Below are 18,013 nucleotides of genomic sequence, written 5' to 3' on the forward strand. Positions count from 1 at the left end.
TTTATTTCTAGTAATTTATCCTAGAGATGTATTAGGAAATAACCCAGATGTCTATGAATAGGGAAATAAATAAATCACTGTATATTGGTATAATGGAATACTATGCAGCCATCAAAAATAAGGAGCTTTATGTGTCCTGACATGGAAAGATCCCAAGATATATCTTTGAGGAAAAAAAAAGGAAAATCACAAAATGTTTTTGTACATTAACAATGATGTCATAGGGCCGGCCCCGTGGCTTAGCGGTTAGGTGCGTGCGCTCCACTGCTGGCGGCCCGGGTTTGGGTCCCAGGCAGGCACCGACGCACTGCTTCTCCGGCCATGCTGAGGTCACGTCCCACGTACAGCAACTAGAAGGATGTGCAGCTATCACAAACAACTATCTACTGGGGCTTTGGGGTAAAAAATAAATAAATAAAATTATAAAAAAAAACAATGATGTCATATATGGTAGTATAAGCATTTACAAAAATTTACCTTTTAACATTTTTTAAAAATCTGGAGGAATATATACCAAACTGTTGACAGTGGTTATCTCTAAAGGACAGAGGCAGATTTTCTCCATATTGTGAATTTCTGTAATGTTTAAAATTTTTTTAACATAGCTGATAAAAGAAAGCACTGACCCTGCAACGTGAGCTCACTAGGCACGTGAAGATTGGAAGGAGCTCCATCAAGGTGTTATTAACAGGGATTGATCGTTTCTAAGCAGTGGGATCATGGGCAGTTTTTGCTTTCTTTTGGGGGAAAACTTATATAAAGAGCACGTGTGGCTCACACAAAGGACCACCCCCACCCACAAACCCTCTTTGTTGAAACCGGGGTGGTGCTCAGGGTGTGGAATGTTCTGTCACCGTAACCTGCTGTCATGCGGTGTCCTGTTTCCCCAGGATGGATGACATCCAGCTCTGTAATGACATCATGAACCTGAAGCAGGAGCTGCAGAACTTGGTCGCCACCCCAGGTAACCATTTGGGACTCCACCTCCATCACGCAGCTGCTCAGAGCCCCCAGCCGTCCCGTCTGTACCCTTTAGGTCTGGAAGCCCCAATTCATCCCTTCTCCTAGGTTGGCCTCATTCTTGCGTTGTGGTGCTCCCTGATCGCACGATTCAAACACAACTCCGTGTCAGAGACCCCGTTCAAGTCCTAATTCTGGACACCTCCTGGACCTTGGGCAAGTCACTTTCTCTCTCTGAGACTCGATTTCTCCTCCTCTGAAAGTGGGGTGGTAATATTAACAGTATCTAGCTCACTGGGTATAAATCTCATTGTGATAAATGAGGCAATGCAAGCTATATGCTTAGCTTGATATCTGATCCAAAGTGAAAATTCAGCAAATATTAGCAATTGTCATTATTATTATCCGATTTGAGGACAGAGTATGGTGGTTACAAGCTCTGACTTTGGAGTCAAACCTAGATCTGTCACTTATTACTGACATGACCTTGGGCAAGTTACTTCACTCAATCTCGATTTCTTCATCTGTAAACTGGGACAATAGTGGTATCTACCCCAGAGGGCTGTCGAGGGATTGACCGAGGGGAAAAATATGTCAAGTGCTTAGCACAGTTCCCATCCTATGGGAAGTGCTGAAAAAAGTATTGTTATTATTATTATTATCATTAATGGAACAAATTTCTACCCATCCTTCAGGTCATAACTTATTTGGCCCCTTTTCCCAAGAAAGCCTTCCCTGCTCATCGATGCTGGTGCCCTCCAGGGAGCTTACTCTTATCAAAAATTGCCTGTTGACTCATACATGTGCCTCTCTAGACTTCATGCTCCTTGAGGGCAGGAATGAGGGCCTGGGAGGTGCTAAGGGAAGGTTGATTGAACGAACAAGCCCAACTCTGTCTCAAGAACCTTGCACTGGTCTTGGTAAGAAGCAGCACAGGCCAGATAAGGCGCTGGGCATGTAGTGTTGAAGAGAAAATGATTCTCTTCTCTAAGGTGCTCACAAGTTAGTGGAAAGAGACCTCCTGGCACACAGCGGGTTCCAGGAAGTGTAGCTATTATTGCGCTGTAAGTGCAGGACAGTGCACTTTAGAACAGGGCATTGTTCCAAATGCCTCAACACTAGGAACATTTGGGGATGGAGAGTTCTCTGTTGGAAGGGGGGCTGTCCTGTGTGTTGCAGGATTTAGCAGCATCCCTGGCCTCTACCCACTATGTGTGAGTAGCATCCCCCTCCCTCCCAGGTGTGACAAGCAAAAATGTCTCCAGATGTTGCCGAATATCCCCTGGCTGGGGGTGGGGGTGGGATGGGCAAATTTCCCCCCCGTCTGAGAAGCACCACTTTAGAGTCCGGTGATCCGGGTTTGAGTCCAGGATTCCCAGCTAGAGGACCTTCACGGAACAACGCAATTTCTCTGAGCCTTAAATTCCTTGTTTGTAAAATGCAGCCAGTAATGCCACCCTCACATGGTTGCTGTGAATATGCCGTGAGGTAACAGGGCAAAGCGTGGGAGTGCCCAACACATCCTTGTTCTAACGACAGCGTGTGCAATGATAGTAGAACTGTCAGATACCGTTGCCTGAACGAGCGTTTCCTAGGTGCCAGGCACTGTGGGGGCCATGGGAATATACAAGTGAGCAGACAGTCCTAGTTCAAAGGGGGTGAAAGTTAATGGGTACAAGGTTTCTTTTTGAGGTGATTAAAATGTTCTAGAATTGATCGTGGTGATGGTTGTATAACTCTGCGAATAACAACGTGCACGGGTGAATTGTTTGGTATGTGAATTATATCTCAATAAAACTGTTGCCACAGAAAGTTAAATGTCAAACATAAACCCATAAAAGAATGGGGGAAAAAACTGCAAAGTCCAGACATCACCCAGTAGAAATTCCAATTCGATTAGCAGGGGCTATGGCCTTGGTCATTTTTAAAAGCGTCTCCCATGATGGTGATGAGCAACTAGGGTTGAGAGCCACCAGGCCGGTTCAATTCTCTTATTTTATAGCCCTCCGAGGGATAGTTTGGTTGAAAGTTACAAAAACCTATCCAATCTTATGTAAGCACAAAACCGGCAATTACCAGAAGGGCAAGACTCCTGAACCCTAGGGCACTGTATTCGTTTCCTGGGGCTGCCGTAACAAATTCCCACGAACGTAGTGCCTTACAACAGCAGAAAATTGTTCTCTCACAGTTCCAGAGGCCAGAAATTCGAAGTCAAAGTGTCGGCAGGGCCCTGCTCCCTCCGAAGGCTCTGGAGGAGATTCCTTCCTTGCTGCTTCCAGCTCCTGGTGGCGCCCGTGCATCTTTGGTGTTCCTTGGCTTGTCGCTGCCTCACTCCAATCTCTGCTTCCATCATCACGTGGCCCTTCTCCTCGGTATATCTGTGTGTCCTCTCCTCTTCTTTCAAGGACACCAGTCATTGGATTAAGGGCCCACTCTAATGAGTATAACCTCATTTTAACTCGTTATATCTGCAAAGTTCCTATTTCCAAATAGGATCATAGTAGACGTGAAGTTGGAGGGGGTGTGTACTATTTATCCCAACTCAGCAGGAAGCTCAGCCCTCGCCAGGGTCCGGAACCAGAAGCAGGAAAGCTGTTGGAATGTTCTTTGGATCTTGCTCTTTCTCTTTCTCTCTCCATGTTGGGTGCAGGTTCTAGTTTCCTACTCTAGCACATGAGCCAAGCAAAACCACTCCGTCTCCCTTTCGTGATTTTCCCACCCAAGAGCCCACCTCTCAGGGCCCCTGAGTCCCAATTTTCAACTTCCCAGGAGATTCTTTTTTTTTTTTTTTTTTTTTTTAAAGATTTTATTTATTTATTTTTCCCCCAAAGCCCCAGTACATAGTTGTCTGTCATAGCTGCACATCCTTCTAGTTGCTGTATGTGGGACGCGGCCTCAGCATGGCTGGAGGAGTGGTGCCTCGGTGCGCACCCGGGATCCGAACCCGGGCCGCCGGCAGCGGAGCGCACGCACTTAACCGCTAAGCCACGGGGCCGGCCCCCAGGAGATTCTGATGGACCCAACATGGACTGGCATCTTCTCTTGGGAGAAAGGATTCCCAGAACTCACTGTTGGCTCAGCAGGACATTGGGAGCCACCGAGTCAAAGGAGACATGAGTGTGTGGCCACCAGGCCAGCCAAGGCCACCTCAGGCCAGAGGGGTCCACTTGGGGCCGTGGCAGCTTCTAGAGTGGGAGCGGGGGTCTTTGGCTGACACAATGACTGGGGTGCATGACTGACCAGGAAGGGGACTAGGGTAAGGAGAACAGGCTCTAAGCTGCAGCACAAAACATTCAGTAATGAGGATCGATGACATTTTAATGTAATATTTAAAATATCAAAATTCATGCCAAAAAACCCCATGGATGAACCAAACACCAAAAGTTTAAATAAAGACGAGATCAGTACTGACGCTCAACGGGCAGAGGCCAGGGACACAAAAACCTGCAGCGTGGGCACAGTCCCACGTGAGGAGTGTGTTCTGTCTGAAATGCCATCGACTGGCCCACTGAGAAACACTTGGAACAAGGTTATAGGGCCAGTTATGTTCCTGCCCAAGGTGAGTCGTTTGCCCGCCCCAAGACATGCCGATAGTCGAGAGGCAAGGTGGTAGGAGAGAAAGGGTTTTATTAGAGCTTGCTAGCAAGGGGGAAGATGGCTGGCTAATGTCTGAAAGAACCATCTTCCAGAACAAAGACTACAGGCCAGTTACATAGGGGGCTGCTCTCCAGGCGGGGGAGGCATCTGGTTTCCACGTGGAGGCAGACATCTCGTATTAGTTCCTGATAATCTTTGTTTTGCTGGATGTGCATAAATCTACAGAGCATGTGTACCTCCTGGAGGGTGCATGTCCAGCTGGGTTAGTTAATCAGAGGTCATTCAAAGTTACCATATGGCTTCTTTTCTATAATATGGCTCCCTATGTCAACCTTGTGCTGAGCCAGTGTCAGTTAGAACAGCGCCCAGGTCCTCAAGGCCGGTCCCACTTGTTCCCCAGGAAATCGCACCTTCCCCGCCACTTTTGTGCGGAAATTCAGATATTAAAGCTTTCTTTCCTCTCCTGCATTCCTACTCACCTCTCCCCACCACCTCTCTGATTCCTTGTTAAGAGTCTTTCTGTGTAAATCCCTGGACCAGTGCCAAGTTTCTCGATGGATTTAGCTGAGTCTGGGGGAAAAAAATGATGCTCCCAGCAACACACCAACAAAAGTAGTAAGGAAAGGAGACGCTGAACTGCCGAGAAAATCACGTTCCTCCAGCTCCTCAGTGGTGGGTGCGGGTAACCATGATGGGAGAGAACACCTAGGGCCCTCCCTGCCTTGAGGGCTTCTCCAGGCCAAGCCAAGATGTCTCATCCCACTGCCACTGCCACCACTGCCGCCTGAGAGCTGGGGATGCTTAGAGCTGGCTGTAGAGACACAGAAATGGTGTCTCCCTCATGGGGTTGTTGCAAAGGATTAAACTAGTGGTTCTCTGGCCGGCTCCGTGGCTTGGCGGTTAAGTGCGCGCGCTCTGATGCGGGCGGCCCAGGTTCGGATCCCAGGCACGCCCCAAGGCACCACTTCTCCGTCCAACCCGAGGCCGAGTCCCACATACAGCAACTAGAAGGATGTGAACCTATGACATACAACTATCTACTGGGGCTTTGGGGGGAAAAAAATGAATAAATAAAAATCTAAAAAAAAAAAAAAAAAAAAGAAAACGTGTTTAGATTCTTATAGCTTAATTTTGTATATTGACAAATAATAATTGCCATTAGAAAGTGATGTTCATTGAGTGGGTAATTTATGCCAGGCTCTGGGTGCTAAGCATATTCTATGCATTATATAATATAATATATTATATTATATATAAGCCTCCCCTCTCTGGGGAGGCTGGGGGTGCCTGACCTGGCCCCCAAGAGAAAATGGGGATAAATAACTTGGGGAGGGAGGTTTGCCAGTTCCTGAGGGCCCTGCCAGTCCTTACGTGGCTCTGGCAAAGATCTGGGGAGGGCCGTCCTTGGTTACTTGGAGAGGACACTGACACCACGGACGCCCTGAGCAAGCTGAGCCAAGGCGCGTGGTTAACTCACTTGCAGAGAGCAGGAAGGCTGTGTGATGCTGATGAGTGATTTGGGGAATCGGACCGCAGGACGTCCCACAGGAGGAGTGATGCCACCATCATCAACTCAGCGATGGCCGGGAATCCGGTCTGCCAGCAATTCCACCCCTTCCCCACGTCCCCTCTGGTTAACGGGAGAATCCAACTTTCTCACTTCACCAAATATTATATTCCCCTCGCCCCTGGTTCTGCCTCCAATTTCCTCTAGAGGAAATTGTCAGCGCCAGTCCTAGGCGGGCAGACGACACGCTGCCCACGTTTTTTATCTTCTGAAGGGGTCTGAGCAGAGGGAGCGGGAAGCGGATTTAAGTTTCTGCCCTCATTTTCTCCATCCTCGTCTCCAGCCCCCTTCTTTGTTTACTCTTTGGCGTTCTAGCCCTTGGAATTGGGGACAGGACTAATGCCACCAACACGGATGCTTTTCATCTGACAGACTGGTTGACTCTCGTTATAAGTAGTTGCCTCCCACGCCTCCACCTGGGCTCTCCTCACCCTCTGCCTTCTGTGTGGCCCCCTGGCTACATCATTACCACTCACTGAGGGCTCCCCACTGGCTGAGCTCCATGCTAAGCCCTTTACTAACATCACTGCCTGTAAGCCTCACTGTGTGCATTTCGTAGAGGGGGAAACTGAGGCTTGAAGAGGTCAAGTTGCTTCTCCAAGTTCACCCAGCGAGTGAAATGGTAGAGGCAGGATTCCAACCCTGGCCCCTCGGACTCAAGTGCTTTCAACAGTTCCACTCAGCTGTTTCTTTGCTGATGTTTTCTTCTTCCCAGAAAAAGAAAAAACCAAGCTGCAGAAGCAGAGAGAGGACGAGCTAATCCAGAAGATCCACAAACTGGTACAGAAGCGAGACTTCCTGGTGGACGACGCAGAGGTGGAGCGGTTAAGGTGAGTGGGCGGCGTGTCCCCGCGTGCACCAGGCTATTGGAACTCAACCCTCAGCTTCCTTCCAAAACCCATTGTCTGCTCTGGGGACTCACAGCCTTGCCCCAACATGCATGGCCTTGGCAAAGGCTCCCCAAACAATGGATCCAAATGAACCCCAGCCTTCTGGCCTGAGGACCCGTTTCACATTCAAGAGAAACTCAAATCCAGCTCTAAAAAGTCTTGCAAAGTCCTGTGGGTCTCAAGTGAAAGTCATTCCAGGAGGTGACCAGGAAGGAATTTCAACACATAACACACTGCAGAGCTTCCTACACATTCTCTTCACTAAGCTTTCTCTCAGCTCGTCAAGGCAATTTCTAGAAACTTCTGTCGGTTTCTACAGAAACTCTGCCCCCTGTACTGATCTGCTTCCTTGCCTGCCCTCTACACCTCCCAGCTTTGTTCTTTCCTTTCCCCCCTCCTTGGTGGCCCCAATGCCCTTTCTTACCCTTGGGGGTCTCCTATTTGCAGACATGCCTGCCACCTTGATCTGGACAACCCTGGAGCCGTGGTGCATCTGAAGTCTCCCAAGGAGGCTAGGCACAGCAAAGATGTGAATGTTGATTCTTGAATATTTTTGTCCTGGAACAAAGCCTTCTGTCTCTCCACAGGAGAGAGGCTCACAGGGCCTCTTCCAACCCAGGCGGCAACTTCCTCTTTATTTTCTGTGTCCTCCTGGGTCCTCTTAGGCCCCTGGGATGCACCTTGTCTGGCTCAGCCAGGCTTGGCCAACTGACTTTGCTCCTGGTGACCCTTGGAAGAGCTGAAGTGACTTGCTCTCTGAGACCTGCCCCCAAAATCATGGGAGCACAGGTGTCTAGGGTGACTTAAAGGTACAGGGTCAGGAGAGGTGTTACCCAGCTCACTGAACCCCCAGCAGGGAGGCTAGCTCTTGTGATATCCCTGCCTCTGCCCTGGGGTCTCACCCTAGCGCCAGGTAGACATTTACTCTATCGTTGATATACGTCTCTGCTTCAGAGCAGGTTCATCAAACACAACATACACATAGCATGCACACATAACACACAACACACACATACATAACACAAAACAACATGCATGCACCCCACACACAACGTGCATGCCACCCACACATAACACACAATAACTTGCATGCACCACTCACATGTAACAAATAACAACATACATGCACCATCCACAAAGCCTGATACCTGGTCCCACACACTTAACCTCCTACCTCATTTCATCGGTTCCTTGATGCTTTCCTCGCTTACTGTACTTTCCTCTTGTCTTTACACATCTGTCTTCACAGGGAGCAGGAAGAAGACAAGGAAATGGCTGATTTCCTGAGAATCAAGTTAAAACCTCTAGACAAAGTAACCAAATCTCCAGCCAGTGAGTGCAGACCTTATTCCTTCTCCTCCCCCCATCCAAGAGAAAAGGGCATTTAAAAGAGAAAGGGGAGTCAGAGGGGATACAACAAAATGCTTTCTAGAGATCCAACTTGGGCACAGGATGGCAGCAGTCAGGGCCAGCTTCATGGGCGTGCAGCCTGTGCAGTCTCCCAGGGCCCCAGGCCTAGGAGGGTACTGTGATTGCTTTAATGTTCTGCTGTTGCTGCCTTGAAATTCTTAAGAATTTTGGAACAGGGGGCCCCACATTTTCATTTTGCACTGGGTTCTGCAAGCCAGGTAGCTGGTCCTAGCAGCAGCTGTTGGTCTCTAATCACGTTTTGGTACGTTTCATAGAAGAAGCTGGATGGCCACTGAGGCAAGAAGGTGGGGACTGAGGCTCAGGGGGCTCTGGCCTCTGTTGGAGTTGGAATCTCTGGAGGAGTGGAGCCCAAAGTATGCGCCTCAGAATATCAGCCTCACAAGATACTCAGAACAAAAAGGGTTCCGTGTGATATAAGTTTGGGAAATGCTGCATATTTGACCCTCCATTTGGAGGGTCCCAATGTCCATTAGCATATTGAAATGATAATACATCCTGCTGTCAAAGAACTGTCTTCTCTTTGTTGACCCAGTGAGGCTGCTTTCAGCTATAAGAAGTGGATGCCCAATTCAAACTAGCCTAAGGAAGAAAGGGGATTTGTTGGAAGAAGAGCAACAAGAACTAGGGCTTCAGGGACTGGACACTGTTGGGATGCTGTCTCTTTTCTTCCATTTCTCGTCTCCATCCCTGTTTGCATGTTAGCTTCATTTTCTCCTGCGACACAGGCCTTCTCCATGGGGCCAGAGAACTCTAGGGTTTGCCAGCAGCAGGGCAACACCATAGACATTCTCTCCTGGCATCTAAACATATAAATCTCAGGGAAAGATTCCCATTGGCCTTTCTTGGATCATGTTCCCACCTCCTAGGCCCAACACTGTTTGTTACCAAGGGCTGGGATACCGTGATTGGCCAGCTCTGTGTCACTTGCACACTCCTGTAGCCACAGGGACATGAGCTGTTACCAGAGGAAAAGAGAGTGGAAATCTTACTAGGATGACAAAACCCCAAAGCCGCCACTGTCTACTACAGCCACAAACCTGGTTTTCCCTGACCATCCATTAACATCTCAAGAAAACACGGTTATAGAATGTGGGGGATAAAGAAAGAGAAGGGCCATGGTCACTTCTGCAGGCCCCTAAAATCATAAGGCACGTGGTCCCTGCCTAAGTCCAGTGTCCTCAATGGACTGTCTCTTCCATCAAAGGCAAATTAGAAAAACTGCACCTAACACTGTGGAGAAGGAGCAAGGAAGCTTGCCTTCTATGTAGGGTTATGGATAGAAAAAAGAATTCTGGCAAGAAATCAAGACACCAAGCCTGTACCACATGCTGGGGGCCAAGTGAGGGGGCCAAATTTACACTATTTATCCAGTGTTGGAATCCCATGTTGAAAAATTAAAACTAATATAAACCCAGTGAAATCTCTGGGACCCCAGCAAAGAAAATGCAACATCACTCAGTAGGAACCCTTCAGCATCGCATAATACACAGCCTACAGATAAAACAACCCCCACGAAGATGAGCTCTCCATAAAAATTTAAAACTCATGAAGACTTGAACCACCATGAGAGCAGTCAGTAGATGCAATAAAGAGAATGTCTTCCCAAGAACCAGAAATAACAGACTATCTAGAAGAGACAATAAGTATATTCAAAATGATTAAAGAGATAAGGGAAGGACTAAAACCCAAAATGAAATAACAGGATGCTATGAAAAAAGAAAAGGTAGACTTGCAAGCAATTAGCCTTCTAAAAAAATTACTGTCACTGAAGTAAAAACTCAATGGATTAAACACAGTGACACAGCTGAAGGGGGGTTCATTAAATTGGAAGACAGACCTGAGGAAATTACCCAGAATGCAGCACAAAGAGAGAAAGAGATGGAAAATATGAAAGGGAAGTTATGAAACATGGAGGATAGGGTAAGAAGGTCCAACTTATGTATAATAGGCATTCCAGAAGGAGAGATAACAGAGAATGAGAGGTGGGGGTATCTGAAAAGATAATGTGTGCATTTTCCAGAATTGAAAGATATGAGCCCTCAGATTGAAGTGACGAACAAAATTTCTCATTTATCCATTCACCAAATACTTCTTGAATACCAGACCCTGTGCTAGGCTTGGCAGATACAATGGTGAGGAGAACTGAATAGGAAAAGGACTAAAAGCTGTGGTTGGAAGCCAAGGACTGAAAGCCAGTGGGTCCACAGGTAGGAACAGTCACCAGGACCACCTGGTGATCTGTAGAGTTGGAGCAAGGCCTGGCCAGGGGTTGGGATGGGACTGGGGCTCAGGTCAGGGCTCTCCTCACCTCACCTCTCCCTCTCTCCCTTTTCCCCCCTTTCTCTCTGTACTCCTACCTTGCTGCAGGCTCCCGAGCAGAGAAGAAAGCAGAGCCTCCACCTAGTAAGCCCACAGTGGCCAAGACGGGGCTGGCGCTCATCAAAGATTGCTGTGGGGCCACCCAGTGCAGTATCATGTAGCCCCCACGTGGGGTGCCCCCGGGGCCACAGGGACCCCACTCCCACCCTCTTGTCTTCATAGCCCCCATTTCACCGGGGCTCAAGAGCTCTCCAAGGCCGAAGAGGTTGAAGGCAAGCCTGTGACTGCTGCCAGGGACCGTGGGTGCGGCAGGAGGGCCTGGCCGTCCTGTACAGAGTGTAGCAATAGGGAGTCCCTCACCGTCGCATGGCCCTCCCCAGAGCATGCCAAACCCAGGAGTCTGTCTCACTGTTTATCCAACCACCAGGAAAGGTCCTCCCTCGAAAAAGTATATCTCCACTTCTATCTAGCTGTATCTAACCCAGCGTGTGAATGAACTGGGAGAGGGGCATGATCCCCAGGTCTGTATAGTCGTGACTTTCAACAATTTAGCGCCATGTTAGACACATCCCCCATCCACCCTCCTAGCTCTGCTGTCAGGCCTGCCCCAAACGGGCACAGCTCCCGTCCCCCATCTGTCCTCTCCCAGGCGCTGTGCCCTGGAGGGCTCCACACAGCCCACACGTCTTGGAGACACAGAGGGCCCGGCTGTAAAGATTAAGCTTGTGTGTGGTGTTGTGATCACGTCTCCCACTTCTTCCTCTCCTGTGTCTGGGCACGGTTCACACCAGGAGCATATCCATTCGCTCTTGGCTCTTCCTTTCCTTGCGATGTCTGCCCCGGGTGTGTGGAGCAGAGCGGGGCTGGGGCCTGGGCTGGGGCCCCCCCAGTGCTCGGAAGAGGTAGCAGAAAGCTGGAGGCTCCAACACTGAGGCAAGGGCGGACGAGAAGGGGACCCAGAACAGATGCTGCCCCAGTGGCTCTTCACCCACCGGGGGCCACCGGAGGGAGTGCCCGCAGGGCGCCACTCACCAGCCTAACACACAGACCTCCGTGAACAGCGGCGGCGGGAGAGGCTGCCTGACCCAACCGTGTCCCATCATTGGTGGTGTGTGTTAACCAGCCTAACAATTCCACCTGTGTAACTTGATGTACATCTGCTACAGCCAGCCCGGTACAGCCCGTGTGACCTCTCTGTACGTGTGTGTGTTGTGACCGGCCTAAGTAGTTAGCATAACTCAAGGTTCGCTGATGTGCAATCTTCCATCAGAGAAAATAAAAATGGAAACCGTGTACACGGCATTTTTAACGTTTTTACTTTTTTCTTGACTATGGAAGTAATCCATGTATATAGTAAATCAGTTAAAAAGTAGAGAAAGTATAAAGAAGTTTTTTTGTTCTTTGGGTTTTTTTTTGAACTCCCATAATTTCTCCAACTAGAGACCGCTCTGACATTTTGGCATATTTTGTTTGTCTTTTTTATGCATTTTTTTTCATGATTGGCATTAGATTGTACCATTTTATAACCAGTTTTCTTTTTTTCAGTCAGCATTATATCACTATCGTTCTGCCACGTCATTAAAAGCTCTTTGTAAACATTAAACGCTCTTCATAAATATTTACAATGGCTGCTTAGTAATCCATCTGGTGGATAGTCTGTAATTTATCTAACCATTTACTCACTATTGGACATCTAGGCTGTTTCTAATTTTTCAGTATTATAAATAACGCCACGATAAACATCCTGAGGGATAGAGCTTCATCTGAATTTCTGATTTCCTTAAGATAAACTCCTAGTAGTGAAGTTATTGGGCCATTAATGGGTCGCATTTTTCAAAATATTTGTAAATCAAAAGTTGATCTGAATGTCTCTCCAGTCAAGTTGACACACAATATTTCTAACTGAGGACCCCAGAGTCTTTGGTTCGACGGCCCCTCCCACTGGGCAGCATGCCCTCAGCCCCTCCCCCTCTGTCTCAGGTGTGTGTTTCTGCTTCTGTCCAAGCTTCAGCCTGCACGTCACTTCCTGCCATCCTGAAGCTGAAGAGGTGCCCTGAGGCCACTGCCGGTACCACCACGCTGGCCTCAGGGGCCCCCTCCCTGCCCTACACCAAGCATGAAGCCAGACTCTTCCTAGGGCTGCCAAAACACGTTACCTCAACCAGGGTGGCTGAAAACAACAGAAGTTGATCCTCTCACAGCTCTAGAGGCCAGAGGTGTGAAATCAAAGTGTCAGCAGAGCCATGTTCCCTCTGCAGGCTCTAGGGAAGAATTCTTCCTGGCCTCTTCCAGCTCCTTCCAGCTCTTGGTGGCTCCTGGCAATTCTTGGCTTCATCGCTCCAATCTCTACGTCCATCTTCACACGACCTTCTCTGTATGTGTGCCTGTGTCCTCTCCTCTTCTTATAAGGACACCAGTCATCGGATACAGGGCCCACCCTAAATCCAGCATGATCTCATCTTCATCCTTCCCTTTAATTACTTCCGCAAAGACCCTATTTCCAAATAAGGTCGCATCCTGAGGTAGCAAGTAGACGTGAACTTTGGGGGGACACTATGTAACCCACTACACAGATGCTTCCCACTCTTGCAATAAAAACTCAGGCTGCAGAGGGCCCACGACTCTCCCTTCCCCGGAGAAAATGTGGGCCTGACCTCAGACCAATTAGAGAGCAGTCACTCACTGATCCGACCAGCCGAAGGAGATGGAAACCTTCATAAAAATCCTGCCTCTAGTACATCTCCTGAGCCCTGGGCTAGACCTAACTTATGTTTCTGCTATTTCTATTGATCTTTTTTACGACAAAAGAACATCACTTATTTAGGCTTTCACAGAAGAGCAGAAGAAAGTAATAATTCAAGATGCTCCCGGATCCCAGAGCTGCCTACAAAGCTGGGAAACCTTGCAGACCACAGGGTCCTGCACAGCCAGACTCGCTCATTTTGGAAGCCGGAGGGGAAGGGAGATAATAACAAGAGTAAGATTTATCGAGAGCTTTACGCCGTGCACTGAGCCATGTGTGCACATTTTCTTGTCCGCTCCTCACAGCGACCCCACGAGGCAGATCCTATCATTACTTCCACTTCACAGATGAGGAAGTGGTCCAAGGGCCCATGGGCAGTTAGTGATGGGATCACCATTCATTCCCCGCCTCCTCCTGTAGCTTCAAGAGTCCTTTCTCTTCCCATCAGCATTTAAACAAATCTCTCCCATTAAAAAACAAACAAACTTCCATCCCATCTTCCCTTGCCGCCCTACATCTTCATGGCCCTACTCCTTGAGAATCGCCCATCATCTTGCTATCTCCATTTTCCTCATTTTCAGCCCCCTCCTCAACCTATTTTAATCTAGTTTCTCTTGTCACTGACCCCCCTCACCAGGGATGTAACCATCTGGTTATGTAGGGGAGGAAAAATCTTTTTCTTTACCCATCTTAGTTCTCCAGCTGGAGCCCTGTAAGTGAGACTGGCCAGATTAACAAGAGTAAAACAAACAGAAGTTTATTAACATGTGCGTCGTGCACGTACACCTGGGAGCACCCAGCGATGAGTAACTCAAAGAGGTGGTTAGAACTTGAGCTCATATATCGTCTTAGGTAAAACAAAGGAAAAGGCATTTTGGACTTCTGGGCAGGGGAGGCAATTTATTGGAAGGTGACCAGGAAAAGGATGGTAAACAAGGGTTGTTTAGTAAGAGTTGTCATGCAGATTTAAGTCCTGCCTTCTCATTGATAAGAGTCCTCCTCTTCCTGGTATGGGAGAGGGAGACAGCTTTTACAAATGGAAATTTCCTTTATAAATGGAAATTTCCTTTACAAAAGGAAAACTCAGTGTCATTTTTAGAGCTTTTCCTGCATCTGCTGGTTCTCAATGGCCTTTAGCTCAAAATAATCCATATGCCAAAGGGGCATATTTGGGGGTGGCGTATTCTGCACCTCTCATTTACATCCAGTTGATGCATGTCAGCCCTCAAGCTGTCCCAGCTCTCTGCAGCATATTATGACACACACTTCACTTGACTGCCAAGACGCTCCACTCTCTAGGTGTACCACCCCCTGCTCAGGAGGACCTTTCTCCGATCTCCTTTATCTCTTCCTCGTCCTCAGGGCCTGGCCCTCAGCCTCTGCTCTTCCCCCTCTCCTGGTCTTAGGTGGCCATCTGCACTCTGACCGCTCCTGGATTCTTTCACCTAGACATTTCTCCTACGCTGAGACCCATTTCTCCAACTGCTTCCTGAGGATCTCCATTTGGATCCAGAGTAGGCACATCAAATGTGACATGTCCTAAACATGTCGGCAAACCAGCCCACCACCTGTTTTTGTAAATTAAGTTTTATTGGAACATAACCAGGTGCATTTGTGTATGTATTGTTTATGGCTGCTTTTATACTACAACAGCAGAGCTGAGTAGTTGTGGCAGAGACCATATGGTCTGCAAATCCTAAAGTATTTACCCTCTGGCACTTTAAGAAAAAGTTAGCTGACCTTCATCCCAAACACCAGCCATTTGCCCAAGATCATCCAAGGATTTGTCCTTGACTCCTATTCCTCCTCACATCTATACAATTGCCAAGTCTGTAGTGTCTACCTCCTAAGTTTCTAGGATCTGCCCGCACCACCACACCCCCAGTGTAGCCACCATCATTTTTGCTTGGTCAACTGCAGTAGCTTCTTAACTGGCCTTAGCACTGGTCATTCTCCACACAGTGGCCAGGTGATTTTCTGAATAATGCAAACCTGATTGTCATTCCCATCTTTAAGACCATGCCCCTGGCCTTTCGGGTGAAATCCATGTGTTTTCATGTGGTTTAAAAGGCCCTCTTGGATCTGGCCGCTTCCTACATTCCAGCCTCATTCCTTCTGCTCGCCTGGATCTCTCTTTGTGTTGGGGCCACAGAGGCTTCTTTGGCTCTTCTTGCCATGCTGTCTGTTGGTACCTCTCGTGGACCTTCGCATGTTAGTCCCTGTGCCCAGAACTTCTCGGATTCCCTGCCAGCCCTTCTTCTCATCACCCTTTCTCTGGTCCACCTGTGAGCCACTCTGAAGCCAAAATGACCTTCCTATAGTGCAAATCTAACCAGGTATGTTGCTTCTCAGTTTGAAAGTCTCCTGTACCTTCCCACCATCCTCATAGCAGCCTGGTGTTTGAAGCCCTACGTGACCCAGCCCCTGTGTGTCCTTCCCACCTCCCTTCTCACCACTCTTCCAGCTTCACACGCTTGCTCACACTAACGTTTATGGGAAGAAACTGAGTAGGAGCAGCTGGAGAGGAGGAAGGATCACTGAGCAGCATCAAGGAGGGTGCGTCCGCAGCATCCAACTTGACCCAGAGATCATGTGACCTTCAGAACTTTATGAAAAGGGCCCACGGGACTTGGCAATAGGATGGGGTTGGTGTGAGCAGTTTCAGCAAGGCACTGGCATGGAAGCCAGATGCATCAAGGAGAGTGCTCCCTCACCCACTGTTCCATCGGAGGGAGGGAGATCATCACCCCCATTTGGCAGATAGGGAAGCTGAGGCTCAGAGAGGAGAGGTGATTAGCCCAAGGTCACACAGCATGTAAGTAAGTGGTAGAGCCAGGACTTGAGTCTGAGGGCAGGGTGAGAGCTGGGCTCAGGGTGTTTATTTCTTATTTCTAATCCCAGCAGCATCACTACCCCCTTCCCTGTTGAGCTGTAATCGATTACAGGTGACTCATGGCCTCACCAGCAGCAGCTGAACCTCTTATAAACCTTTCCCTTCCGTGGTGGCTGGACAGCCCTGACCTGCAGGAGCTCACAGCTCAGCTCCGCCGCAGCTCGACAAGAAGCAGTTACAACATGCCCAGTGCCACCAGCCAAGACTCAGATGCCTGCCACCAGCAGGACAGCTGGGGGAGCCCCATGGGCTGGGGCAAAGCACTCAGGAAAGGTGGCTTGAGGGACAAATGTCAGGTCACTGTTCCATTCGTTCATGTGTTTGTTGATTCCACTCATGGAGGCAGCACGTGGCGGGGACTGGGGAACACAGAGACGAACCCGACAGGGCCGGCCCTGCCTTCAGGTAACTACGTTCGAGTGAGGGAGACGGGCGTCAGACAGGAGAGCAGGGGAGGCCTCCTCACCAGTGTTAAGTCTGAACAAAACCCACTGACAGGCAGGTTCACGAAGCTGACAGTGAGGGGACCCCCGAACACAGTGCAGTGTGACAAGTTGCTGTAACCCAACTGTCAGCCGAAGCCCCGTTCCATGTGCTTCCCCTAGATGTCTGCACCTTCCCCGATGGCGCCCCCACCAGCTCTCCACGCCCCTCACATCCCACCAGGCCGTCGCCTCCCTCTACTCCCATCAAGTCTGACGTGGAACTCAGGTCCCTCCTCTCTACTCACCCCAGAGACCGAGCTGCACAAGGCCTCGGGACATGAAGCCCACCTTCCTGAACATTTATGGAAGTGGGCAGGGGTTTACGTCACAGCCACACAAACCGGTGGAGAATTGACTATTCAATTTGCCCTTTCCACCAGCTCTGCCGCCAGCCGCCACATCGCTCACCCCCTCCCCAGACCGCCAGCAATTCCCCTCCCGCTGTACGGGAGCAAGTCAGCTCCCTCCAGCCTTCGCGCTAACCGCGAATCCAGGCCCCTGTCGCATTTCCCGAGAAGCCTCAACCGCGCTGCTAGCCAGCTCTGGGGCTCACCTTCCACCCCCAAAGATTCATTTCTCTACTAATAAGATGTATGTGGCTCATTGCTTCTCCTCCCACAGCAAAAGCAGCTACATCGGGTTTGGGTTTTGATGAACAGTTGTGGACTTCCTCCATCCTGCCAGGTTAGTGGTAAGCACAGAGGCTGCGGGCACGTGGGGGCAGCAGCTCGCAGAGTCTGGGGTTCAGGGACTTTCTTGAGGGAGCACACGTCCACAGGGAGACGCAGCAGGCAGAGGAGTTGGAGGAGGTGAGGCTGGGGTGGTGTGGGGGTCTCGCAGTGGCCCCCTCTGCCCCCCAGGCGGAGCTGGAGCTCTCTGCATTGGTAGCTCTCTGCATTAGGATTCTCTGGATGGTAAGCAACCAAAACAGAATCTAAACAGGCAAAAACTAAGAAGGGCATTTCCTGGGTCCTGGGCGGGGATATCCACAGATCTAGGGTACCACTGGGTCCAGGGATTCAAACGCTGTCACCTGGACTCGGATTGATTCTTGCAAGGTCTATCAGGCAGATTACCTAAACTAGTGCTGACCAGGTAATTCCTGATTGAATGGTTTAAGATTCCATT

General features: G+C 49.2%; 1 protein-coding gene across 1 annotated transcript in view; it reads left to right on the forward strand.

The window, feature by feature from the left end:
* Window positions 1-12,368, forward strand: part of BMERB1 (bMERB domain containing 1) — a 112,443-nt gene extending 100,075 nt beyond the window's left edge. Inside the window, exons 3-6 of the mRNA XM_004441844.3 lie at window positions 891-964; window positions 6,840-6,954; window positions 8,264-8,346; window positions 10,813-12,368. Of these exons, the coding sequence (XP_004441901.1) occupies window positions 891-964; window positions 6,840-6,954; window positions 8,264-8,346; window positions 10,813-10,925 (385 nt within the window). The 3' untranslated portion in view covers window positions 10,926-12,368. The remainder of the gene's footprint in view (window positions 1-890; window positions 965-6,839; window positions 6,955-8,263; window positions 8,347-10,812) is intronic.
* The last annotated feature ends 5,645 nt before the right edge of the window (window positions 12,369-18,013 follow it).

This window comes from Ceratotherium simum, chromosome 26, assembly GCF_057802395.1.
Source record: "Ceratotherium simum simum isolate JZ-2026a chromosome 26, ASM5780239v1, whole genome shotgun sequence".
Classification (NCBI taxonomy): Eukaryota; Metazoa; Chordata; class Mammalia; order Perissodactyla; family Rhinocerotidae; genus Ceratotherium; species Ceratotherium simum.